Source organism: Lithobates pipiens, unplaced genomic scaffold, assembly GCF_037356315.1.
Source record: "Lithobates pipiens isolate NorthernLeopardFrog02 unplaced genomic scaffold, aLitPip1_a1.2 Scaffold_13, whole genome shotgun sequence".
Lineage (NCBI taxonomy): Eukaryota > Metazoa > Chordata > Amphibia > Anura > Ranidae > Lithobates > Lithobates pipiens.
The window spans coordinates 162545632-162572605 of record NW_027507718.1 but is presented as its reverse complement, the minus strand read 5'-3'; the positions used below and the strand labels follow the sequence as shown (position 1 = coordinate 162572605).

The 26974-nt window shown below is 44.1% G+C and overlaps 1 protein-coding gene across 3 annotated transcripts in view; it reads left to right on the top strand.

The window, feature by feature from the left end:
- CHAF1A (chromatin assembly factor 1 subunit A) overlaps positions 1 to 26974 on the top strand; it is a 623099-nt gene that overhangs the window by 28993 nt on the left and 567132 nt on the right. For 2 of the 3 annotated variants that reach the window (XM_077475775.1, XM_077475778.1), the window contains exon 2: positions 24584 to 24628. The exons of the other annotated variant lie outside the window; for it this stretch is intronic. In XM_077475775.1, coding sequence (XP_077331901.1) covers positions 24584 to 24628 — 45 coding nt within the window. The remainder of the gene's footprint in view (positions 1 to 24583; positions 24629 to 26974) is intronic. 3 annotated transcript variants of the gene reach the window in all.

Below are 26974 nucleotides of genomic sequence, written 5' to 3'. Positions count from 1 at the left end.
TTTCAATTTTATTTTGTCTAATTCTTAGTAGCACAGAAGTTCTCATTGACACGGCCAGATCACCAGGTGAAAATAGAGGAGAAAAAATAATGCAACAATCACCTCTAACGATTTGTAAACTGCAATGTTACATTTTTGGTTTAGACTTAATACCACTTTAACCACTTGCTTACTGGGCACTTAAACCCCCCTCCTGCCCAGACCAATTTTCAGTTTTCAGCGCTGATGCACTTTGAATGACAATTGCGCGGTCATACAACACTGTACCCAAATTACATTTTTATCTTTTTCCCACAAATGGAGCTTTCTTTTGGTGGTATTTAATTACAGCTGGGAGTTTTATGTTTTGCTAAACACAAAAGATGCAAAATAAAAAATAAATAAAAAATAGTTTGTTATAAAATTTTGCAAACAGGTCATTTTTCTCCTTCATTGAAGTGCACTGATGGGGCGGATGTGGCACTGGGGTGCAGCACCGTTGTTGAGGCAGATTGTGGGCGACACTGATGGGTGGCACTTACGGGGCATTTATTTATTCCTGAGGGGGGGCAGGTGGGCACTATATCCCGATCACGGCGCTTTTTTTTTTTTTTCCTCCTCGCGCTGTCAGCACGAGGAGGAATAATGGCAGATTACCGGCTCCGTTGTATCACATGATCCGCTGTCATAGGCTGACAGCTGATCACGTGGTAAGGGGTCGGGATCGACCCCTTGCTCGTATCCGTGATCAGGCGAGTCTCATTTGGCTATAGCGCGGATCTCTAGTGGTTAACCACTTCAATATCGCTGTATGTACATATGTCCTCTTTTATTGCGGTGGTTATACCAGGCTCATGATTGAGGTTAATTTTTTATTTATATTTGGTAATTCCCTACACGGTAAAAGTAATCCTAGTGGCAATTCTGGTGGTGGAAGAGGGATTTCATCACTTCGAGTTTTGGTTGGTTTGTTTAGAAGCCGTTGCTGGCTTTATTGTTGCAAATCAAACTGATCTGTTTGATCTGCTGCTTTTTGGAGGCCAGAGGTGAGATCTGAGGTCCAATAAACCCCAGCTCTGTTCAGGGGCGGCGGAGAAATTTAAAGTGCCCAAAATATTCAAAAATGTTTGCGCACTGCATAAGTAGTACTATTTGATGCAAATCAAACCTAAAATGTTCGTACTTGGGAGCATATTTCTTTATCGTACATCATAGCACACAGAGCCTTAACCACTTAACAACCGGCCCATAGCCGAATGACGGCTACAGGGCGGTTGTTTAACTCTGGGAGGCCGTCATATGACATCCTCCCAGAATTCCGCTCTCGCGCGCCCCCTGGGGCGCGCACTCGAGAGCATCTGTGACCGCCGCATCACGGTAAACGGCCACTCATCGCGGTCATTTACCACGTGATCGCTCCGTCAAATGACGGAGTGATCACTTGTAAACAGGCGTCATGTTATGACGCTGGTTCCTCCCTCCCCCTCTCTGTACCGATCGGTACAGCGGAGGGGGAAGAGATCGGTGTCGGCAGCGCTGTGGGCTGCATCTGCAGTGCCCACATCGCTGCTCACCGAAATTTAACCCCTCAATTCCCTGCCATTACCCTGCAACACTCTGAGTATGGTGTTGCAGGGTATTGCAGAGATACCCAGCCATAGACACCCCCCCCCCCTCCCGCCGCCCTCCGGTGCTTCTACCGGCTCGCCAATACAATCAAAGCCAGAATCTAAAGTAAAATGAACAATAAATTTTATATATATATATATATATATATATATATATATATATATATATATATATATATATATATATATATATATATATATATATATATATATATATATATATATATATATATATATATATATATATATATATATATATATATATATATATATATATATATATATATATATATATATATATATATTTTTAAAGCGCCCCTGTCCCCATGTGCTTGCATGCAGAAGCGAACACATACGTAAGTCCCACCCACATATGAAAACTGTGTTCAAACCATACATGTGAGGTATCGCTGCGAACGTTGGAGCGAGAGCAATAATTCTAGCCCTAGACCTCCTCTGTAACTCAAAACATATAACCAGTAAAAAAAATTAAATCGTCGCCTATGGGTATTTTTAAGTAGCGACGTTTGGCGCCATTCCACGAGCGTGTGCAATTTTGAAGAGTGACATGTTGGGTATCTATTTACTCAGCGTAACTTCATCTTTCACATTATGAAAAATTGGGCTAACTTCCAAAAAAAGCATTCTAAAAAAACATATATAATGTTTTGGGATTCTATGTAATTTTCGAGCAAATAAATGATGATTTTTTACATGTAGGAGCGAAATGTCAGAATTGTCCTGGGTGCTCCAGAACGCCTGATGGCGCTCCCTGCATGTTGGGCCTCTGTATGTGGCCACACTGTGTAAAAGTCTCACACATGTGGTATCGCCGTACTCGGGAGTAATAGCAGAATGTGTTTTGGGGTGTGATTTGTGGTATGCATATGCTGTGTGAGAAATAAACTGATAATATGACAATTTTGTAAAAAAAAAAAAAAGTAAAAAAAATCTTGATTTTTGCAAAGAATTGTGGGAAAAAATGGCAACTTCAAAAAACTCACCATGCCTCTTACTAAATACCTTGGAATGCCTTTCCAAAAAAGGGTCATTTGGGGGGTATTTGTACTTTTCTAGCATGTTGGGGTCTCAAAAATTGAAATAGGCCGTCAGTACTTCAGGTGAGATCAATTTTCAGATATTGTCACTATAGCTTGTGGACTATAACTTTCATAATAATAAATAATAATAAATAATATAAATTAATAATAATAAAATAATATCCACCAATTTGTACTTATTTTTACCAAAGATATGTAGTAGTACAAATTTTGGCCAAAATTTATGAAGAAAAATTTACTAATTTGCTAAATTTTATAACAGAAACAAAGAAATTAATTTTTTTTTTTTTTACAGAATTTTCTGTATTTTTTCTTTTATAGCACAAAAAATAAACCGAGCGGTGATTAACCACTTGAGATCCGTGCTATAGTCAAATGACGGCTACAGCGCGGATCTCAATTTCCGGGACTACGTCTATTGACGTCGTCCCCTTTAAGAGCTCCCCGCGCGCTCCTGCGATAGCGTGTGAGGAGAGAGATGGTGTGAGTTGAAAAAGTTAACTGTTTTGTTGCCAGATCTACCCTGCCACTGCCCCGCCAGTGCCAATCGGTGCCCATCTGTGCCTCAGCAGTGCCCATCTGTTCCATGAATCTGCCCATCTGTGCCACCATGGCTAAACGTGTCTTTTCCGCTGAGGAGGCGTACCAAATTATTTCCACGGCCGACGAGAGCAACGGGGAGCTCTCCTCTTCAGATTCCTTTTCAGATTCTGATTCTGAAGCCGACGTAAATTATGAGCCAGTTCTCAGCAGTGAAACACTGACTGAATCCGAGGAGGAAGATATCCGGCCCATCAAGCGAAGGCCTTCTAGTGAGGCAGTGCCGTCCACCAGCACCGCAGTGCCCCAGCAAGAAAGGCCAAGTACCAGTGGGGTGTCATCTCAGCCCCAAAGGGTTGGGAGCCATGCTGGCCTTCCCTATGCCCTTCAGAACCCCTTGTGGCTTCCTCCTAATTCAGGAGAGGCCAATGTTCCCCCTTTCACCGCCCAGCCAGGAGTCCAGGTGGACACGGAGAATTTTAATAGATATAGATTTTTTTTTTAAATTTTAATTTTTACGGAGGATATGTTATCATCAATTGTGGCCCAGTGCAACCTGTATGCACAACAATTTATTTTTCAAAATCCGACCTCTTATTATGCCCGTCCCTACGGATGAAGAGACCTAACGGTGGAGGAGTTCAAGGTTTTTTTTTTTTTTTTTTTTTTTTTTTAGGCCTCACATTTAATATGGGACTCAACAAAAAAAATCAATTACGTACCTACTGGTCAACCCACCCCCTCCACCACTCACCGCTCTTCTCTGCGGTAATGCCCAGAAGCAGGTATCAGATGATCCTGAGGTTCTTACATTTCAGTGACAATTCCCAGTGCCTTCCATGAAATGATCCAAATTTATGACCGGCTTTACAAAATTAGACCAATACTTAATTATTTTTCAGAAATATTCCCCAAATTGTTTACCCCGGACCAACACGTGTGGATGAGTCCCTTATTAAATTTAGTGGCAGGCTTAGAATGAAGCAATTTATGCCCAGCAAAAGGGCCCGCTATGGGGTGAAGGTCTACAAATTATGCGACCGAGCCACAGGGTACACATATTTATTCAAGGTGTACGAAGGGAAGGACACCCAGCTGCAGCCCCCTAATTGTCCGGACTACTTGGGATCCAGCGGAAAAATTGTTTGGGACCTCATATACCCCCTACTGGATAAAGGCTACCACCTGTATGTAGATAACTTCTACACATCTGTCCCTGTTCCATAACCTTCACTGGAAGAAGACGCCTGCATGTGGCACCGTAAAAAAGAATCTGAAGGGCTTTCCTCAGTCTGGTGAACAAGAAGCTGCGAAAAGGAGAAACCGCAAGTCTGAGGAACAAGGAGGTTCTGGCAGTGAAGTGGAGGGACAGAAGGGATGTGTATATGCTGTCTTCTATCCACAACGATACCTTCGTGGAAATCCCCAGAAGGAATGGCCCCGTAAAGAAACCCAAATGCATTTCCGAATACAATTTGTTCATGGGAGGAGTCTACTTCAACGACCAAATGATGGAACCATATCTTGTCACAAGACGGACATACCATTGGTACAAAAAAGTAGCAATTTATTTTTTTCAATTGGCCATTTATAATTCCTATGTCATTTACCGCAATGCCACCCAAAACCCCAAATGTTTCTTTGGCTACCAGGAGGAAGTTTTCACTGCCCTTATTTTCCCAAACGGCCCACCAGAAAATATCCGATCAGACGTTGTTAGTCGACTCTCCGAGCGCCACTTTCCCGATAAAATCCCCCCCAAACCAACAGGCCAAAGACGTCAAATGTAAGGTGTGTACCAGAGCAGGAGTCAGAGACACATCTTATTATTGTGCACAATGTCCTTCCCAACCAGGCCTCTGTATAGGCGACTGTTTTCGGCGTTACCATACTTCAATAAATTTTTAGTGAAGTATGGTAAACCTAATCCTCAGTTCCTGCCTTTATACACCTTCACACCCCTTATGCCACTGCCTGCTCTGTAACTGACCCTGGCTTGTTATTTGACCACTCTTATGCCTGCCGATTCTGTATATACCGCTGCCTGATCTGGAACTGACCCTGGACTGTTATTCGACCATGCTTCTGCCTAACGATTCTGTACATATCTCTGCCTGATCTGGAACTGACCTTGGACTGTTTGACCACGATATTTGCCTGCCTCTTGGACTGATCTTGTATTCTGCAACTGGACTAGTGGGATTCAACACAGTCTCACATATGTGAGGGGCTCCAGTATAGTTTTTCTGGAAGAAGAAAACAATTTTCTTTGTTTTCTTATTCCTAGATTAGGGTCTGGAGACTCAGAGGCTTCAAAGAGATTTGGGAGGGAGAAGCCTCTACCCCTATCCCCATTCTGTCCTGAACGAGGCTCTACTTCTACTTCTGTCTGCTGCCTGTAGGACTTACTGCCATCATGCCACACTGACCACACCACAAGGACCTGCCTACTACCAGGACCAATATTTTTGGCACTGCTGACATCTCTGCACTGACCCTGGACTGTAATATGGACAGTATCCCTGCCTGCTGCCTAAAAAAAACTGTTCGCTGTTGCTGACCATGTCCCTGCCTGCTGCCTGGACCAGTGATATCCTCCTGTGGACAACTGCGCTTCTAAAACCACAGGTAATCTTTTCTTTACCCTTTGCTCAGCATAATGTATTTGGGGGTGTAATTCTTGGTATGTGCAGGCTATGTGTCCCTGGAACGCCGACGGTGTTTCTTGCATGTTGCGCCTCTGTATGTGGCCAGGCTGTGTAAACGTCTCACACATGTGGTATTGCCATACTCAGGAGGAGTAGTAGAATGTATTTTGGGGTGTTATTTTTGCTATGTAAATGCTATGTGTTGGAAATATCTTATAAACGGACAACTTTGTGTATATATATATTAAAAAAAAAAAAAAAAAAAATGCATTTTTTTTTTTCCACATTTTCCAAAAACTTCTGGAAAAAAATGAACCATTGAAAAGACTCATTATGCCTCATAGATTATACGTTGGGGTGTTAGCTTTCCAAAATGGGGTCATTTTCTGGACGTTTCCATTGCCCTGGTGTTCCAGGGCCTTCAAAACTGTAATGGGTGGTTGAGAAATGAAATGTGTAATTTATGCTCCTAGAATGCCTGAAGGTGCTACTTCAAAATTAGGCCTCTGTATGTGGTCAGGCTGTGTAAAAGTCTCACATGTGGTATCGTTATACTCGGGAGGAGTAGGAGAATGTATTTTGGGGTGTTATTTGTGGTATGCACATTCCGTGTGGGAGAAATAAGCTATTACAATGAAAATTTTGTGGAGAAAATAAAAAATCGTAATTTTGCAAAGAATTGTGGGAAAAAAATGACAACTTAAAATAACTCACCATGCCTCTTACTAAATACATTGGAATGTCTACTTTCCAAAAAGGGGTCATTTGGGGGGCATTTGTACTTTCCTGGCTTGTTAGGGTCTCAAGAATGGAGATAGGCCTTAGTACATCAGATGTGATCTTTTTTGCAAATCTTTGATTTGCACCATAGCTTGTAGACTCTATAAATTTCACACAGATCATATAATATGCAAAAATTTGGGTTATTTTTACCAAAGATGTGTAGTAGTATAAATTGTGGCCAAAATTTATGAAGAAAAATTGCTAATTTTGCTAAATTTTGTCATAGAAACTAAGAAATTCATTTTTTTTCCTCCAAAATTTTCGGTCTTTTTTCATTTATAGCGCAGAAAATAAAAAACCGAGAGGTGATCAAATACCACCAAAAGAAAGCTCTATTGGTATGAAGAAAAGGACAAAAAAATCATTTGGTTACAGTGTTGCATGACTGAGTAATTGTCATTCAAAATGTGAGAGCACTGAAAGCTGAAAATTGGTCTGAGACTGAGGGGGGTTTAAGTGCCCAGTAAGCAAGTGGTTAAATACCACCAAAAAGCTCCATTTGTGTGAAAGGACAAAAATTTCATATAGGTCCAGTGTTGCATGACTGAGTAATTGTCATTCAAAATGTGAGAGCACCGAAAGCTGAAAATTGGTCTGGTTATTAAGGTTGTTTAAGTGCCCAGTGGTTAAAGCGGGAGTTCCGCTTTAAAAAAAAAAAAAAAAAAAAAAAGCCAGCAGCTACAAATACTGCAGCTGCTGACTTTTAAAATAAGGACACTTTCCCGCCCAGCACGCCCGCGATGTCGGCACCCGAAGCTGATCTCTCTAATGCTGCCGCCGCCATCTTGGGTATGGGAATCAGGAAGTGGAACCTTGCGGCTTCATTTCCCGGTTCCCTACTGCGTATGCGCGAGTCGCGCTGCATAATAAGGATGGTCCCCGCTGTCTCTGGGATCCGTGTGTTTCCCAGCAGACAGCGGGGGGGACCTGCGGAAAGGGGCGTAGATTCTGCGGTTATCTATGCCGGAAGTGGGTGCAGATACCTGTACTGTACAGGTACCTGCACCCCTCCCCCCTGAAAGGTGCCAATTGTGGCGCCGGAGGGGAGGGTGCCAATGAGCGCAAGCTCCACTTTAGGGTGGAGCTCCGCTTTAAGTATTTACTTAGTGGGTTATAGTTACCGTCAGGTGTTGACACTGACACACCCAATACAGGAAGTTGACTCCTATATAACCCCTCCTCCTTCCAGGAGTACCTCAGTTTTCCCTCTTAGTGGTTGTAAACCCTCCCCCACAACTTTTTCCCATGTAAATCAGCATAAAAAACCCTAATGAACACTGTAGATATCTCCTTACTTGCTTAGTATTGTTGTAATCCTTGTTGTTCTGTAGAATGAAGTCACTGAGCATGCCCAGATCTCCCCTGAGTTAAGGCACACTCTGTCTTATCTATCTGTTATCAGGACTTCCTCCACACAGCTCTGAACTCTGCTAATCACTCAGAGCTTCCTCCTACACACCATGTGAATGTGACCTCACACAGTCTAAACTGCACCCATTACTGCAGTCTTATCAGCTGAAGCTGACAAGTCTGACAAAGGGAAGCATTAGACATCTGCACAAGTAAATACTATGAAATAAACAAGTAAGCTATGAACAGGGTTGTCATAGAAACATTGGATTGAGAAGGGGGCTTGGTTAACAGTACAAGAAATGCTCAATGTAAGGGCGGAAATACACTCCACTGAGAAAACAATACTTAAGATGATGCTGCTTAACCCCTGTAAACAAGTTTTTTTTAAAGTTTCTTTAAACAGTAAGATGCGATTTGGGCTGGATTACAGTGGCTATAGTCTGATAATGACTTATAATGGACTAAATGAAAAGAAGCATCAGAGTGGCAGAGTTTACTTCCTCTTTAAGTCTTTCAGGACATCGCACTTGAGACCTCGGCTCCTCCCTCCTCAGGAAACACCGCCTCCACCAGATCTTTAAAACCATTCCTTCCCTCCAGCCCTTCAGTTTTGGTTTTTCTTCCGGCGAGGAGATGTTGCTAGGAACCCGGTTTTAATTCAGCTGGGAAGGCTGAGTCCAGTTCTAACCTGAAGGCAGAGCGTTGGCTCTGGCTGAAGGGATGTCTGAAGAGATTAGTTCTCATACATTGCAGCAGGGCCGGGGAGTCCGTTACCTGCAGTGTCTGGCGCGTCTCATCCTTGGGGGAAAGCAGAGACCTGGAACATTCATTTTGGCGATGCCCTGGGAAGGTGTTCGCTGGATCTGTCCACGTTTTCCCCTCTTTAGTGGGGCCAGCATGGAGCGCAATGCTGGGTTGGATGACGGGCAACGTATTTTTCCAGGAGAGGTCGCGTCCAGTTCACCCGCGACTTCTGGTTCCGGTCGTGGGACGCCAAAAACGAATGACGTGAAGGCTGGTGTGTGCCTCATTCACACTGTAGCGACAGCTAAGAGGAGCAGTTTGATGGTAACCGTTGGGTTCCAGGTGATGCCAGTACCAGCCATTCTAAGCCAAGTGGAACCTTGGGTTGATGTTCCCTTACTGCTTCCCGTATAGCTCCACGGGTGATCTCCCCTCCTTAGTGGGAGGGCGAGAGTTGCACGTCTGGGACCCTGGAGGTGGTTGGTCCTGGAAGGGTACACTCCTGGTGTCGGTCTGGTGTTAATTTTTGCTGGCGGGCTGATACTGGTGGGGTGGTTTGTTTGTGTGGGTTTTTTTTTTTTGCCTTTCAGGACAAGTCCATGGAAAAGTCTAAGCTCACATGGGTCCAAGACTAAGTCTCCCTTATGTAGAAGTGTGTTCCTGGGGGAAAGTATTATGCAGGAATTGCATTGAGGGCTTAGTCAAAGATCATGCTGAGGAACAAAGTTCTAGTCTGGCGGCCTCTGCTAAAGAGCTCTTGGCAGGTCCCTCTGCTAATGATGGGTTGCCTGGGGGTAGCAGAACGATACTAGAGGATGTGTAGGACAGCAAATCCTTAGACTCTTCTGAGTCAGAGGCAGTGAAGGTGGATGGCGAGTCCTCCAGATCCTCCCGTTACAAGCTCTCCTTGGAGGAAGTGGTAGAGCTCCTGGGAGCTATTCACACTACACTTGGTATCAAAGAAGAGAAAAAACCCCGGGCTCTGCATGACCAGATGAATGAAGGTCTAGGAGAACCAAAGAAAAGGGTCTTCCCAGTGCATGAAGTTCTGGTAGACACCATTAGGAAGGAATGGCGAGACCCAAAGAGGAAGCCTTTCTTTTCTAGAGCATTGAAACGCAGGTTCCATTTTTTTCAGAGCATGAATCTGCTGTGTGGTACAAATCTCCTAGATTGGATGCTGCTTTCTCTCAAGTATCCAGAAGGACAAATTTTGGCTTTTGAAGATATGGGTTTGTTAACTGACCCTATTGACAAGAGGATAGACTCTGCTCAAGAAGTCTTGGGAATCTTCTTTAAGCAATCTTAAGCCTGCCATGGCTGTCACAGTGGTGGTGCGCAACATGGAACACTGACTCGTATAAAGGCTCATATTGAGGCAGGAACTGCAAAAGTGAATTCTTTCCTCTTTCCCAATACTTTTAAAAGGAGTCGCATACATGGCGGATGCGTCAGTCGGTCTGCATGTCTGCTAGATCCTCTGCCTTGGCTAAATCAGCCAGAAGGGCACTTTAGTTAGACTTGGCAAGGGGACAATGCTTCAAAAATCAAACTGTGGTGTTCCCTTCATGGGGGATTTACTGTAAGGTCCAGACCTGGAGGCTGTCCTTGATCGGACAGTGGATAAAAAGGCTTTTCCCTTAAAGAAATGGGGGGGGGGGGGGGGGGTAAATATCTAAAGACTTGCCCACAAAGGAAGTTTAACTTTCCGAGGACAGAGTCCCAGAAAAAAGTCTGGACCAACAAGGGCAGAGGGTGTGGGGGAGTTATATTTTTGCCCTCCTGAGCAGTCCCAAAAGGCTCAATGACAAGTTAACCTCGGTGGGAGGAAGACTGGGGGCTTTCCTCCCACAGTGTAGTCGGTTACCTCCAATCCTTATATTCTAGGCATTAGAAGGAGGGGGTACAGACTGGAGTTCTCAAACCCCCCACAGACCTGCCAAGGTGTGCAGAGAAGGCAGCAGCCCTTCTCACTTCTCTGAAGGATTTGGAGCAGCAGAATGTGGTGTCACGGATTCCTCCTGGGGAGCTAGACAGAGGGTTTTAGTCCCATGTTTTTGTGGTCTAAATCTTCAGGGAAGTTCAGGCTGATCCTGAAACCTTTGAATCTGTTACAAAAGGTTTCGGATGGATTCAATTTTTTCCGTTAACACTGCTGCCTCCAAATTGCTTCATGGCGTCCATAGATCTAAGACTCGTATCTGCACATTCCAATTGCCGAGGACAGCCAGAGATTCCTCAGGTTGGCAGTAAGGTCAGGGTCAGAAGTAGTACATCTTCAATTTCGAGTCCTTCCCTTTGGGCTATCCTCCTCTCATTCCCATGGCGGCTCTGGCTTTCCTATGACTAAGGGGAATCTCAGTGGTAGCATATCTGGACAACCTGCTCCTGTTTGCATCTTCACCGGAGCAGCTGGTTCAGGATTTTCAGGTAGCAAGAAATGTTTCCCAACAAATGGGATGGCTCTTAAATTTGGAGAAATCCATCTTGGTTCCATTGCATTGTGACTTTCTTGGGGTCCGTTCTAGACTCAACTCGGCAGTGAGTTTTTCTCCCAGAGGAAAAAATTGGCACAGTAGACAGGGCTTTGGCAGTTCTTCAAAGCAATCGGCAAATTTCCTTGACTTCCAGCAGTAAGGTTTCGCCGCCTGCAGCTTTTCATTTTGGAGGTTTGGGATCATACTCAGAATTCTCTGGACTCTACGGTTCTCATTCCAATAAAAGTAAAGAGGTCCCTCTGGTGGAGAAAAGCAGCGAATCTATCTCTGCGTCTAGAATGGTTACTCCCAGGGTCGTCGCAATGGACGCAAGCGGCATGGGTTGGGGAGCACACCTGGAGACAGGTCTAGCCCAAGGATCTTGGAGTCTCGGACATGGGGAGGTCCTCGAATTTGAGGGAGCTGAGAGCCATCTTCTTGGCTCTAAGGTTTTTCCAGGGACATCATGTCCAGGTCCGTTCAGACAATTCTTCAGCGGTTGCTTACATCAATCGACAGGGGGGCACAAGAAGCAGCTCCCTTTGCTCTCGAACGGAAGCAATATTCAGCTGGGTGGAGGTAACGGTGCGCTCTCTATCAGCAGTACACCTGAAAGAGCTAAATCAGAGAACAGACTTCCTCAGCAGGAAAAGGCTGAGGGAGAGCGACTGGGTCAAAAACTCCTTTTCTCTGAATCGGGGGGACGTAGCAATAGGAGTGGATGATTTTTCTCAGAGATGGCCTTTTACCAAGTGCTATGCCTTTCGCCCTCCGGCAGTTCTGAGGAAATTCCAGTTAAAGGATACAACTCTGATCTTGATAACCCCACACTGGCCCAGGAGGCCTTGGTTTTCTGTACTAAAGAAACTAGCGGTAGAACCACCTTGGATACTTGCCGTCAGGGAAGATCTACTTTTCCAAGGACCAATATACTGCCCTCAGGTGGAGGCTGGCAGCCTGGCTACTTAAGAGGAAATGCTGAAAAGCAAGGGGTTCTCTGAAAGGTTAATAGCGACTCTTCTGATTTCTAGAAAGGAAGAAACATGCAGGATTTATTTGAAGGTATGGAGAAAATTCAATTTCTGGTGTGCGGAGAGATCCTTTAACGTTCATAGTCCAGTAGCAGTGCTGGAGCTCCTACAGAGGGGCAGGCTCCTTTTTGAGCCCATTAGTTCTTGTACAGTAAAATTTTTAACCCTCAAGACAGGTGTGGGTTTATTTATTTATTTATTTTTTTTCAGGGGCTAGGAAGGGGTCTAAAGCCTCTAGAAATACTATAGCCAGGTGCATTAGGTTGGCAGTCAGGCATACATAGCAAAAGGGGTGGAGGTCCCGGAAGGTTTTAAAGCCCATTCCACTAGGGCAGGGGTAGGGAACCTTGGCTCTCCAGCTGTTAAACTACTAGTCCCATGAGACATTGCAAGACCCTAATAATCACAGGCATGACTCCTAGAGGCAGAGGCAGGATGGAATTTGTAGTTTCAAAACAGCTGGAGAGCCGAGGTTCCCTACCCCTGCACTAGGGCTATGGCTACGTCACAAGCAGAGTGGGCTGGTACTACACCCGAACAGATCTGCAGAGCAGCAATGTGGTCAAGTTTTTTTATTTTTTTAAGACTTTCGTTAGGCACTATAGATTGGACTTATTGTCTGACCAGGCCTTTGGGCGTAAAGTCCTGCAAGCAGTGGTCCCACCCTAGGGTAAGTGCTCGCTTATCCTTTCAAGTGTGCTGTCCTGAAAGATGGAAAAATCGAAGTTATGTACCGGTAACTTTTTTCCAGGAGTCTTTCAGAACAGCATCGGTACCCACCCAATATAAGGTCATGAGAGCATCAGGTAAGTGTTATTTTTTGATTGATCTTTGTCTCCCTAGTCTGGCCGGAGGTGCTCGTGCAAAAGCTGAAGCTCTGGAGGGAAGGAATGGTTTTAAAGATCTGGTGGAGGCGGTGTTTCCTGAGAAGGGAGGAGCCAAGGTCTCAAGTGGGCTGTCCTGAAAGACTCCTGGAAAAAATGTTACTGGTACGTAACTTCGATTTCTTTTCACCAGTGTCTAAAGGTGTTGGCACGAGTGAAGGATTTGCTCTGTGGAGGGATCCATGCTGGATTTAAAAAGCCTCCATAACGGGATCCATCCTGCCACTGCGGCTCCAGGATGGTACCCGGGCCTCGCATAGGTTTTGCCTGTAATTCTCCTGAGGGCTGGACCCTAGGAACCAGGACTCTTTTTGGTCTTGCTATATTGCCTAAAGCTCTCCTGAGGGGTACTATACATGGTCCAAAGGAGTGAAAGCCCTATTAAAAGGGCCCCAGTCTTTGAAGGTTTAACCACGCTGCCCGCTGTGATGGGTGAATTTTGGAGCTGTCTGTTTACAGCAGTATCCTGCAGCGAGATAAAGGTAAGAGGAAAGCCTAGGGAATGGCAAAGTCCACCCATGCCTTTTCTTTCAATTATATTGTAAAATGCCTTAAAAACTGCTCTAGAGGGAATAAGTGTATAGACCCTGTTAAAATCTGTGCTAATGCAGCGTGTGGCTCAGCAGGGGTGGCTCCCCCTAAATGGGGAAACTGCGTGGATAGGCATACATGTTATGTTTAACCACTTCCCGACCAGCGCACTATGTACGTCGACAGAATGGCACGGGCAGGCATATTGGCGTACAGGTACGTCCAATATTCAATGCCGCCCTGCCATCGGCGGCACGCTACCGCGCTGGTTGTGACCCCCGTGAGTCCGGTCGCGGGACCCGCGGATTAGATCGCCGCGGGCATCCCCGCGATCGTCTCACGGAGCGGCCGAATGGAGGAAATGCTGAGTAAACAGCATTTCTCCATTCTGCCTAGCAACTAGTGATGCTGATCTCTGCTCCATGTGATTGGAGCAGAGATCAGTGTTCACTAAATGAAAGCCCAACCCCCCCCACAGTTAGTAACACACCCCTAGGAACACTTAACCCCTACACTGCCACCCCTGGTTAACCCCTTCACTGCCAGTGTCATTTACACAGGAATCACTGCATTTATATAGCAGTGATTACTGTATAAATGACAATGGTCCCAAAAATGTGTCAAAAATGTCCGATGGGTCCCCCACAATGTCGCAGTCACAATAAAAATCGCTGATCGCCGCCATTACTAGTAAAAAAAAAAAAAAAAAAAAAAAAAAATTTATAAAAATGCTATAAAACTATCCCTATTTTGTAAACGCTATAACTTGCGCAAACCAATCAATCGCTTATTGCGATTTTTTTTTTTTTTTTTTTTTTAACCAAAAATATGTAGAAGAATACTTATCGGCCTAAACTGAGGGAAAGTTTTTTTTTTATATATTTTTGGGGGATATTTATTATAACAAAAAGTTAAAAATGCGTTTTTTTTCAAAATTGTCGCTCTATTTTTGTTTATAGTGCAAAAAATAAAAACTGCAGGGGTGATCAAATACCACCAAAAAGCTCTATTTGTGGGAAAGAAAGGACGTCAATTTTGTTTGGGAGCCACGTCACACGACCGCGCCATTGTCAGTTAAAGCGACGCAGTGCCGAATCGCAAAAAGTGGTCTGGTCTTTGACCAGCAAATTGGTCCGGTCTGAAAGTGGTTAAACAAGCATAAATCTGAAAAACTGCTGTGTAAATCCACTTCCCCCTCCCCCTTGAGGTGACTCTTGCTGAAGCATAGGAAAGGTCGTGGCACATAAACAATCAGGCTCACACCTGACAAAGCTTAAAGCTGATACTCTGGGACACAGTCTCTTAGAGCAGCTGAAGCAAGGCTGCCACAGGCCACAAGCGCTGGTGCACGTGAGGGGTTTACACAGGCATTTGCAGTACAGGAAAAAACCTTATTAGCATTAGATCATTCTATGCTACCACTGTTTTTCCTACTTTTGTTCAAATAGAACAGTTCTTAGAGTACATTTTTTTTTTTTTTTTTTTGTGCTTTGCACTATGGCTTCAAGGCTTACTACTAAGGCACCAAAACCACCCCTAGGCACTGAACTACAGACATGCCTCCAGTGTCATCCTCTCCGGAGATAGCTGATGTGGCAAGCCATGGTGAGTCATTGGAAGCAATTGGTGGCGCAACTGCTTCTCACACGTCCTCCCCTGTATACATGACTGAAGATGTATTTTCCTCTGCCCTGCAGGGCTTAGAAGGAAGATTAGCGTCTTTAATTGCACACCCCATTAAAGGGGATAAGAAGCATGCTAGATCCCTCTCTCCCACTCCAAACCCCGTACCAGGGTAACAGTGTGGACAGGATGAGGTATTGCCCTCAAACAACTGGGGAAAACAAACAGATTACTCCTCTGCGGAGGAAACAGTTGAAGTTTTTCAGCTTCACAATCCTGAGGTACAAATCTTTAAAGACCTGGTTCACTCCACTTTCATGCTACCCCTAACAGTCAGCTGAAAGTCTGGTTTATTTGGGTTTCTTGAAACCTTCACAACCAGTGCATGCGTTTCCAGTCCACACATTACTAAAGAAGCTTATTTATACTGAATGGGATCATCCCAATAAGCATTTTCTCCCTCCAAAGGATTCTCGATTCCAGGGCTCGACAAAACCCGGGCGCCAGGTCGCATTTGCGACTAGAATTAGCGAACTGGCGCCTGGGTCAGCACAGCTGGGGGTATGCTGTCTCCCCGGACCCCCCCCGGCGCGATCGCGTCGGGCCGCGCTGCCGGCGGCCGGTAATTTAGCCCCGGCTTTGAGGCCTTCTACGATCCTATGGTTCCTTCTGGAATCTTGTGGTGACCGTTGGAATTACAACCAGCAATGCTAATGGATGCAATGCTAATTTTCCCTGCCTGCCAGCCTATCTTCCTTCCCTTTACTCAGAGCCCCTAAAAATTATATATATATATATATATATATATATATATATATATATATATACATATACACCCTAAAGAATAAAATGGTGGTCGTTGCAATACTGTCTGTCACACCGTATTTGCACAGCGGACTTACAAGCGCACTTTTTTGGGGAAAATGTATTTAATAAAAAAAAAACAACAGTAAAGTTGGCCCAATTTTTTTTAATATTGTGAAAGATAATGTTGCGTCGAGTAAATCGATACCAAACATGTCATGCTTCAAAATTGCGCCCGCTCTTAGAATGGCGACAAACTTTTACCCTTTAAAATCTCCATAGGCGCCGTTTAAAAAATTCTACAAGTTGCACTTTTTAAGTTACAGAGAAGGTCTGGGGCTAGAATTATTGCTCTCACTCTACCGATCGCAGCGATACCTCACATGTGTGATTTGAACACCGCTTTCATATATGCGTTCGCTTCTGCACGCAAGCTTGGCAGGACAGGGCGCGTTTAAAATATTTTTTTTATTTTAACTTTTATTTTTATTTTTTTCACTGTTCTTTAAAAAAAAAAAGTGTCACTTTTATTCCTATTACAAGGAATGTAAAAATCCCTTGTAATAGAAAAAATCATGACAGGTCCTCTTGTATATGAGATCTGGGGTCAGAGAGACCTCACATCTCATATTTACACTAAAATGCAATTTTAAAAAAATTTGTCATTTGAAAAAAATAAATAAAATGTCCCTCTAAGAGCTATGGGCAATGACTTGGAGACAGGTGAGGGGCTTGGGGCTATCTTCCCCTCACTCGTCTCCATGTCAGGCCAGGGACAGGTCCAGATCGCCGTCACGGACCCGGCTCCTAACTTTTTTAGCTGGCTCCTAGATTCCAAGCAAATTTGTCAACCCCTGCTCGATTCTCTATCCCTTTTGGAGGAAAATTTTTCCAAGAAATGGAAAGTTCCAGCAGTAGGTGCTGTAATTTCCAGTGTTAATAAAAGTTTAACTTGTCCAGTGGACAGTGCACAAATGCTAAAGGATCCAACATAAAAAGTTGGAATTCCTGTTAAAATCCCCTTTCTCTAGCAGGTACTGTTGCTCAGCCTGCAATTGCAGCTATTGACATCTGTCAGTCCTTAACCACTTTCAGACCGGACCATTTTGCTGGTCAATGACCAGAGGTCTTTTTACAATTTGGCACTGCGCTGCTTTAACTGGTAATTGCGCGGTCATGCAATGTTGTACCCAAACAAAATTTGCGTCCTTTTCCCACAAATTTGATGGTATTTGATTGCCTCTGCGATTTTTATTTTTTGCGATATAAACGTAAAAAGACCGCAAATTTTGAAAAAAAATATATTTTCAACTTTTTGTTATTAGAAAAATCCAATAAACTCAATTTTAGTCATACATTTAGGCCAAAATGTATTCAGCCACATGTCTTTTTTTTTTTACCAAAGTCAATAACTGTATATTTATTGGTTTGCGCAAAAGTTGTCACATCTACAAACTAAGGTTTCTGGAATTTACGCAGCTTTTAGTTTACGACAAAATCTCATTTCTTGAGGTGCTAAAATGGCAGGGCAGTACAAAACCCCCCCAAATGACCCCATTTTGGAAAGTAGACCCCCTAAGGAAATTGATAAGTGGCATGTTGAGCCCATTGAATATTTTATTTTTTTGCCTCAAGCGATTGAATGACAAAAAAAAATATATTTTTTTTTTTTTACACAAAGTTGTCACTAAATGATATATTGCTCACACATGCAATGGGCATGTGTGAAATGACACCCCAAAATTCTGCTGCTTCTCCTGAGTACGGGGATACCACATATGTGGGACTTTTTGGGAGCCTAGCCGCGTACGGGGCCCCGAAAACCAAGCACCACCTTCAGGCTTTCTAAGGGCGTTACAGTTTTGAAGGCCATAAAATGCCAAGATGGCACAAACCCCCCCCCCCCCAATGACCCCATTTTGGAAAGTAGACACCCCTAAATTTAGGGGTACACTAGTGAGACTAGGTAATAAATGGCGGGTGCCCTGAAACTATAAAAAAATAACTAACCAACCAGCGTCACCTGTAACAGTTATATGGTGATCACTGGTGAAAGGGTTAACTAGGGGGCAATCAGGCGGCTTTATGCGGTAGTATATGGGGGTCCCTGGCGCTATAAAAAGCTGCGGCGAACCTAAATACCTACCTGCCTAACTAGCGTCACCTGTGACACTAATACAGCGATCAGAAAAACGATTGCTTATTAGGCTGGGTTCACACTGGAGCGATGCGGGAACGCCACGAATCCGCGGCGGGTTCCCGCATCGCATGCCTCCCGGCGGCAGTTCACACTGCCCTATGCGAACTGCTGGGAGTCAGTGAAATGTTAATGACACCCCCAGATCATTTCGCATATCGCAGTGCGATCTGCAAACTCGGATCGCATGGTGTGAACACCCATGCGATCCGATTCTGCTGCGGACCAAAAAAGGGTCCCGTGCGAGTTTGCGGCGGGTGCGACACGAATTCAGCCATACTATCTGTATGGCTGAACTCGAATCGCACAGAGATCGGATGTGATTTGCACTGCAGTGCGGTGCGAATCACATCCGTTCTTATAAACCGCTGCAATGTGAACCCAGCCTTAGGGACACTGGCGACGGGGGGGTGATCACGGGGTTAAACCTTTATTGGGGGGGTTAGGGGGGTACCTTAGAACTAAAGGGGGCTAACCCTAACTGCCCTAACAGTTATTACAGTCACAAATGACACCAATGCAAAAAAAAAAAGACATTGGTGTCACTGTGACTGGGGGGCAGGGGTAATTGGGGGGGGGGGGGGGGGGCGGTGGGTGATCGGGGGGGTGTTAGTGTGCCTGGCATGTTCTACTGTGTAGTGTCGTGTTGGTGCAACTCACCGATCCTCTCTCCTCGGTGTCGGAACGAAAAATACCGACACGGAGGAGAGATTACATCACTTCCTCTCCTGTGTTTACATTACAGGAGAGGAAGTGATGTCACAGAGCATTTCCATTCGTCGGGAGCGATCGCGAGGGGGTGGCCATGAATGAATGGCCGCCCCCTCATCCCGGATCGCTCCCGAACGAATACCGACCGCCGCAGGCACCGGGGGGGGGGGGGCCCGATCGGGCCCCCCACCCGCGGGAAGGCAGGGACGTACAGGTACGCCCATATGCCTGCCCGTGCCATTCTGTCGACTTACATCGTCGTGCGGCGGTCGGCAAGTGGTTAAACGACCAGTTCACAGGCCCTTAACGAGCTCCCTGAACAGGCCAGTGAGTTGGCAGATTCACCAAAAGCATTGTTTTGCCATAGATGCTATAAAGCAGTGGGTCATCAACCCTGTCCTCAGGGGGGCCCACTAACAGGCCAGGTTTGCAAGGTAATTAAAATACATCACAGGTGGTATCATTTGCTGCTCAATGATTGCAGTATTCTAGTCTGCATCTCCCCAAGGTAATGCATAAAATCTGGCCTGTTAATGGGCCCTGAGGACATGGTTGATGACCACTGCTATAAAGAATTTTATTCACCGGGCGTCTTGCCTTGCACTTGTGCTAGTACACATGCGTAGGACCCCTTTGCCTAAAGGGTTGGTCTGCTGAAGCACCCTACAAAAACATACTGTCTAGTTTGGCGATGATTTTGATAAATACATCCAATTTCCAGTGGAAAAAGCACTCTTGCCAGTCAAGAGTGTATAAACGTCCTTCATTTAAACTGACTTTCTCTCCTGCGCCAAGTGCAACCGTTTCTAGGCAGTGCCGATGGCTTCCACCATCAGATTACAGAGGAAAATTGCAGAGTCAGGCCCAGGCCTGGAGCCGCAAAAAAACAAAGCAAAATACTAAGATGTCTTCATGAAGAGGCATCTCCCCTCATTTGGGGGGAAGACTTATGCATTTCGCAGAAGTCTTGCAGAGGAAAACTCAGGACAGATGGGCTCTCTCCAATGACTCTAGGCTACACACTAGAGTTTTGAGAGTTTGCACGATCTCACTTTCTGAGATCAAATGTTCCCAAGCATCCAGGGAAAAGGCAATCCCTGTTTCAAGCATTAGACTGATTGACTCAAGGGGTAATCATACAGATCCCCACAGAAGAACAAGGTTTAGGTTTCTATTCAAGCCTGTTTAGCAAAACCGAATGGAGATGTCGGGCCCATTCTGGATCTAAAAATTCACTCATTTCGAATAGTCGATCAGGTCAGTGGTCTCCATCCTACAAGGCGGAGAACTTCTAGCGTCCATCGAAATCAGGGACGCATATCTGCATGTCCCTATATTTCTCGCTCACCAAAGGTTGCTGTGATTCGAAGTGGAACGGCACTTTCAGTTTGCGGCCTTACCCTTTGCGCTAGCCACAGCACCATGGTTATTCCCCAAAATACTAGCCCCACCTCTAGCCAGGTTGAGGGCACAGGGCATAACAGTGTTAGTGTTGATAGACCAGTCAGTGACTCTCAAGGCAAAGCGTACGCATTACAACCAGTTACCTGCAAAGTCTCTAGGTTGGAGATCCAACCAAGAAGTCTTGCTTAAAACCAGTAAGAAGGCTGGATTACTTAGGCCTGATCATAGATGCAGCCCAGAAAAGGGTGTTCTTGACTCCAGCAAAGATCAGCTCCATACAAGAGCTGGTATGGATGGTCCGGTCAAAAGCAAATCCTTCAATATGCCTTTGCATGAGGTTAAGAAAGATGGTAGCTTCATTCAAAACCATCCCCTATGCCCAGTTCCATTTAAGACTGTTGCAAAACAGAGTCCTCTCTGCTTGGCACAAGACTATCCAACCTTTGGACTTGCCAATGGGGCTGTCCCCAAGACAAAGCCTCAGTTGGTGGTTACAAAGCCAGAATTTTCTGAGTGGGAAATCCTTCAGAACAATCTGGTAAGTAGTAATGACAGATGCCAGCCTCTTAGGCTGGGGAGCGGTACTCTATGCAAGGGTTGATGTGGATTAATCCGCCAGTTAAATCGCTTTTAACCACTTGCTTACTGGGCACTTAAACACCCTTCCTGCCCAGACCAATTTTCACCTTTGGTGCTCTCACACTTTGATTGACAATTACTCAGTCATGCAACACTACCCAAATGATTTTTTTTTTGTCCTTTTTTTTTTTCTTCCCACAAATAGAGCTTTCTTTTGGTGGTATTTGATCACCTCTGGGGTTTTTATTTTTTGCGCTAAAATATGAAAAAAAAAACAAATTTTGAAAAACACATTTCTTTGTTTGTGACAAAATTATGCAAATTATTTTTCTTCATAAATTTTGGCCACAATTTATACTGCTACATATCTTTGGTAAAAATTACCCAAATTAGTAGATATTATTTGGTCTTTGTGAAAGTTAGAGAGTCTACAAGCTGTGGTGCGAATCATACAAAATTGATCACATCTGATGTACTGGTGGCCGATCTCACTTCTTGTGACCCGAACAAGCCAGGAAAGTACAAATACCCCCCAAATGACCCCTTTTTGGAAAGTAGACATTCCAAGGTATTTAGTAAGAGGCACAGTGAGCTTTTTGATGTAATTTTTTTTCCCACAATTCTTTGCAAAATTAAGATTTTTCATTTTTTTTTTCTACAAAATTGTCATTGTAATAGCTTAATTCTCACATGGCATGTGTATACCACAAATGACACCCCCCAAAAATTCTGCTACTCCTCCTGAGTATTACAATACCACATGTGTGGGACTTTTTCACAGCTTGGCCACATAGACAGGCCCAACATGCAGGGGGCGCCATCATGTGTTCTAGGAGCATAAATTACACATCTAACTTGTTGACTACCTATTACACTTTTGAAGGCCCTGGAGAGCACCGTCACAATTACTCAGTCATGCAACACTGGACCTATATGAAATGTTTGTCCTTTTTTCACACAAATGGAGCTTTCTTTTGGTGGCATTTAGTCACCGCTCGGTTTTTTATTTTTTGTGCTATAAAAGAAAAAATACAGAAAATTCTGTAAAAAAAAAAAATATATATTTTTTTTTCTTTTTGTTTCTGTTATAAAATTTAGCAGATTAGTAATTTTTTCTTCATAAATTTTGGCCAAAATTTGTACTACTACATATCTTTGGTAAAAATAAGTACAAATTGGTGGATTTTATTTGGTCTTTGTGAAAGTTATAAAGTCCACAAGCTATGGTGCCTATATCTGAAAATTGATCACACCTGAAGGACTGACGGCCTATCATTTCTTGAGACCCTAACATGCCAGAAAAGTACAAATACCCCCCAAATGACCCTTTTTTGGAAAGAAGACATTCCAAGGTATTTAGTAAGAGGCATGATGAGTTTTTTGAAGTTGTAATTTTTTCCCACAATTCTTTGCAAAATCAAGATTTTTATTTATTTTTTTCCCCCCCACAAAATTGTCATATTAACAGTTTATTTCTCACACAGCATATGCATACCACAAATTACACCCCAAAACACATTCTGCTATTACTCCCGAGTACGGCGATACCACATGTGAGACTTTTACAGTGTGGCCACATACAGAGGCCCAACATGCAGGGAGCGCCATCAGGCGTTCTGGAGCACCCAGGACAATTCTGACATTTCTCTCCTACATGTAAAAATTATCATTTATTTGCTCGAAAATTACATAAAATCCCAAAACATTATATATGTTTTTTTAGCAAACACCCTGGAGAATACAATGGTGGTCGTTACAACTTTTTATCTCACACGGCATTTGCGCAGCAAATGTTTGAATGCATTTTTTGGAAAAAAAAAGTTTTGTGCTTAAAAACAAAACAAAACAGTAAAGTTAGCCCGATTTTTGCATAATGTGAAAGATGACGTTACGCTGAGTAAATGGATACCCAACATGTCACTCTTCAATTCTTCAAATCTTCAATTGCACACGCTCATGGAATGGCGCCAAACGTCGCTACTTAAAAATCCCCATAGGCGACGATTATATTTTTTTACTGGTTATATGTTTTGTTACAGAGGAATTCTAGGGCTAGAATTATTGCTCTCGCTCTAATGTTCGCAGCGATACCTCACATGTGTGGTTTGAACACCGGTTTCATATGTGGGCGGGACTTACGTATGCGTTCGCTTCTGCATGCGAGCACATGGGGACAGGGGCGCTTTAAAAAAAAAAAAAAAAAATTTATTGTTTGTTTTAGTTTGACATTTTTTTCCCCAAAAATAAATTTTTTGATCACTTTTATTCCTAATACAAGGAATGTAAACATCCCTTGTAATAGGAATATGGCATGACAGGTCCTCTTTACAGTGAGATATGGGGTCAATAAGACCCCGCATCTCACCTCTAGGCTGGGAAGCCTGCAAAAAACAAAAAACTATTCTGGGTTTGATCGTATTGGCGAGTCGGTAGAAGCACCGGAGGGCGGCGGGAGGGGGGGGGGGATGTCCTATGGCTGGGTATTGCAGGGTATCACCGACTATGGCTGGGTATCTCAGAGTATGGCGTTGCAGGGTATTGGCGGGTGTTGCAGGGTATTGAGGGGTTAAATTTCGGTGAGCAGCGCTGTGGGCACTGCAGATGCAGCCCACATCACTGCTGACACCGATCTCTTCCCCCTCCGCTGTACCGATCGGTACAGAGAGGGGAGGGAGGAACCGGCGTCATAAGATGATGCCGGTTTGTTTACATGTGATCACTCCGTTATTTGACGGAGCAAACACGTGGTTAACGGCCGCGATGAGCGGCCGTTTACCGTGATCTGTGATGCTCTCGAGTGCGCACGAGAGTGGAATTCTGGGAGGACGTCGTATGACGGCCTCCCAGATTTAAACAACCGCCCTGTAGCCGTCATTCAGCTATGGGCCGGTTGTTAAGTGGTTAATAACTAGCAAAGTCTTTGTGTAATATTTGAATCAGTATCCCTTCTCCTTAAGGGTGTGTAGCGGAGATATGTATGTCTTCATCCAAGGCTGCATTTGCTACGTATTTTCAGGAGTAGAAATTGAAGAATCCTTTGTCCAATAGTTGGTTTATTCAGAAAGATAAGCAAAGACAAGATTGACATCTGGTAACATATGGCATGGTTTTGGCTTCTAAGGTGGTACTTCTGGTGTTACATTTTCAAAGTATAGCGTTCCTTCTCTTCCCACCGATCTTCTCTTCTCTCATCCTACTCCATTCTTATACTGTTTCATGATGTTATGTCAGCATATCCTAATAACACCCATATTTGCATATATACCTAATATGGTTCAGTCTATAGATAAGTAGCATAACTCCACCCATTGTCCTGACATAGTAACTCAAAAATAGAAATGCCTACTAAGCAAAACCACTCCTCCCTATATTCTGTTCTGTGACCTTCAGAAACCATAACTTATTACTGTACATATAACTTGCATATGCTTTCAGAAACTTTTATCACTTAAAATATTAACTCAAAAACTTCTAACACTCCCCCATTAAGCATGATTTGCTGTAGAATGTACAGTAAAGCTATGAGGTCACCTGTGTGGGTATTAATGTAATCTACATGCAGTGTTTCATGCAATAGTAAAATATTTTTTCTTTTTGTTCTTGCAGATGAGAAGTCCTGCTCTAGAGTTTCTCAGAAAAAGATGGTTCAAGGTATTGTATCAGTGTCTAAATACGCAGGGTCGAGGTAACCAAATAAGTGGGGTTTGTGGTTTTTGTTTTTCCCTGAGAGCTGGTTCACACAGGGGAAACACTAATGCCAGCGCAACTTTTGGAGGCAACTTGCACACGACTTGAGTATGAATAACAGCGTGACTTCAACACGACTTGAGGTGACTTTACACCACGACGTTAAGCCTCCCCAGGCCAGATGACTTTGGCATTGGCCAATCACAGAATAATCCGCTCTCGAGGGGGAACTCCATTTAGAAAAAGTGTCAACAAAAACACACTACAGGTTTTTAAAGTAATTTTATTAATCAGCTCCAGGGGTAGTCTTCCGATTTCTCCGCTCTGTACGGCGTCTTCTCCCGGTGTCTGGAGTCTTCTCTGGTTCTGCCAGCTGCTCCGCTATCTTCCAGATCTTTTACTAGCGCAGCCCTGTCTCCTCCGTCCTTCCTCCTTCCCTTTTTCTCGATCCCGACCCCCCCCTTACCACGTGATCAGCTGTCAGCCAATGACAGCTGATCATGTGCCAAAACAGCCGGTAATCGGCTATTTTTCCTCCTCGTGCTGACAGCGCGAGGAGAGAAAAAAAAGGCAATCGCGGCCAACTTATCAGTGCCCACCTGCCCCCTGCCAGTTATTAATAAAAGTGTCACCCAATCTGTGCCCATCAGTGCCGCCTTATCTGTGCCCATCAGTGCTACCTCATCAGCGCATTTCAATGAAGGAGAAAAATGACCTGTTTGCAAAATTTTATAACAAACTATTAAACTATAGAGATATAGAGATATAGAGATATAGAGATATAGAGATATAGAGATATAGAGATATAGAGATATAGAGATATAGAGATATAGAGATATAGAGATATAGAGATATAGAGATATAGAGATATAGAGATATAGAGATATAGAGATATATTTTGCATCTTTTTTTGTTTAGCAAAAAAAAAAACTCCCAGCTGTAATTGAATACCACCAAAAGAAAGCTCTATTTGTGGGAAAAAAATGATAAAAATGTAATTTGGGTACAGTGTTGTATGACCGTGCAATTGTCATTCAAAGTGCATCAGCGCTGAAAGCTGAAAATTGGTCTGGGCAGGAGGGGGGTTTAAGTGCCCAGTAAGCAAGTGGTTAAAGCCAAACTCCAGGTCTTTTTCCCTGCCTCTGCTTTTGTGAAACTTTGTGGTTCTAATCCTTTATTTTTTTTTTTTTAGCTGATGGTTGTGACTGCGTGGCTTAAAGAGGGAGTCCACTTAAATTTTTTTATTTTTTTATTTTTTTATTTTTTTAAAAGCCAGCAGCTATAAATACTGCAGCTGCTGACTTTTAATGGACACTTTAAATTCCAGGAGTCCAGCGATGCCAAAGCCGAGCAATCTCTCGGCTGCTGCCAGCGCCATTCTCTGTGAGGGAATCATGAAGTGAAGTGTTGCGGCTTCACTTCCTAGTTTCCTACTGCGAGTCACGCAGCACAAGGAGAATGGTCCGCGCTGTCTCTGGGTCATGCGTGTGTGTGTGTCCCAGCAGATTGCATGATGGGACAGGAAGAGGCATAGACTACCGTGGGAGTCTATGCCTGGAAGTGGGTGCCAGTACCTGTCTTAGACAAGTATTTGCACCCCCCCCCCCCCGAAAGGTGTCAAATGTGACACCGGCGGGGGGGGGGGGGATCCGAAAAGTGGAGGTTCAATTTTTGTGTGAACCTCCGCTTTAAATGGCCACTACACACAAAACAAAGCTGAGCTTGGTGGTGGCCTATGCTGATGAACAACATTAAAATTCCCTGTTTCTGCTTAATATGGAGGCGTTTTTTTCAGTTGTCAGTCTTCACACATATCTTTTGGCCAGAAACATTATGATCACCAGAGACGTAGGTTTGGGTTTTTCTACTGTGCTGCTGTTGCATGCTTATCCTCTTCTCCATTCTGTGTGTCTGCTGGACCCCTATCTGCTGTCTTCTGCTTGCCAATTTTTTCTTATTTTATTTCCTTTTGTGGGCATTGTGGCAGTTTTTGCTTGGGATTTTTGCTGTGCTAGAACTTGCAGGAAGAGATTCAATCCACACATGTGCCATACTGTGTAAATCGTGCATGGTTATCAAGCCTGTAATTCAACTTTTAGGCCTTATTCACACCTATGCATTTTTAGTGCTTTTTGCATCGGCACACCATGGGATCGGCGGAGCGCTCCGCTGCCTCGGCTTTGGTCTAGCTCCGGAGCGGTGGCCATCTTGGTACACCCAGGGGCGGCCAGTGTCTGGTCAGGAAGTGACATTTTGTTGCCGCCATCTTGCTACACCCCACACTCCTGCACAGTAATAAGGGGGCAAGCT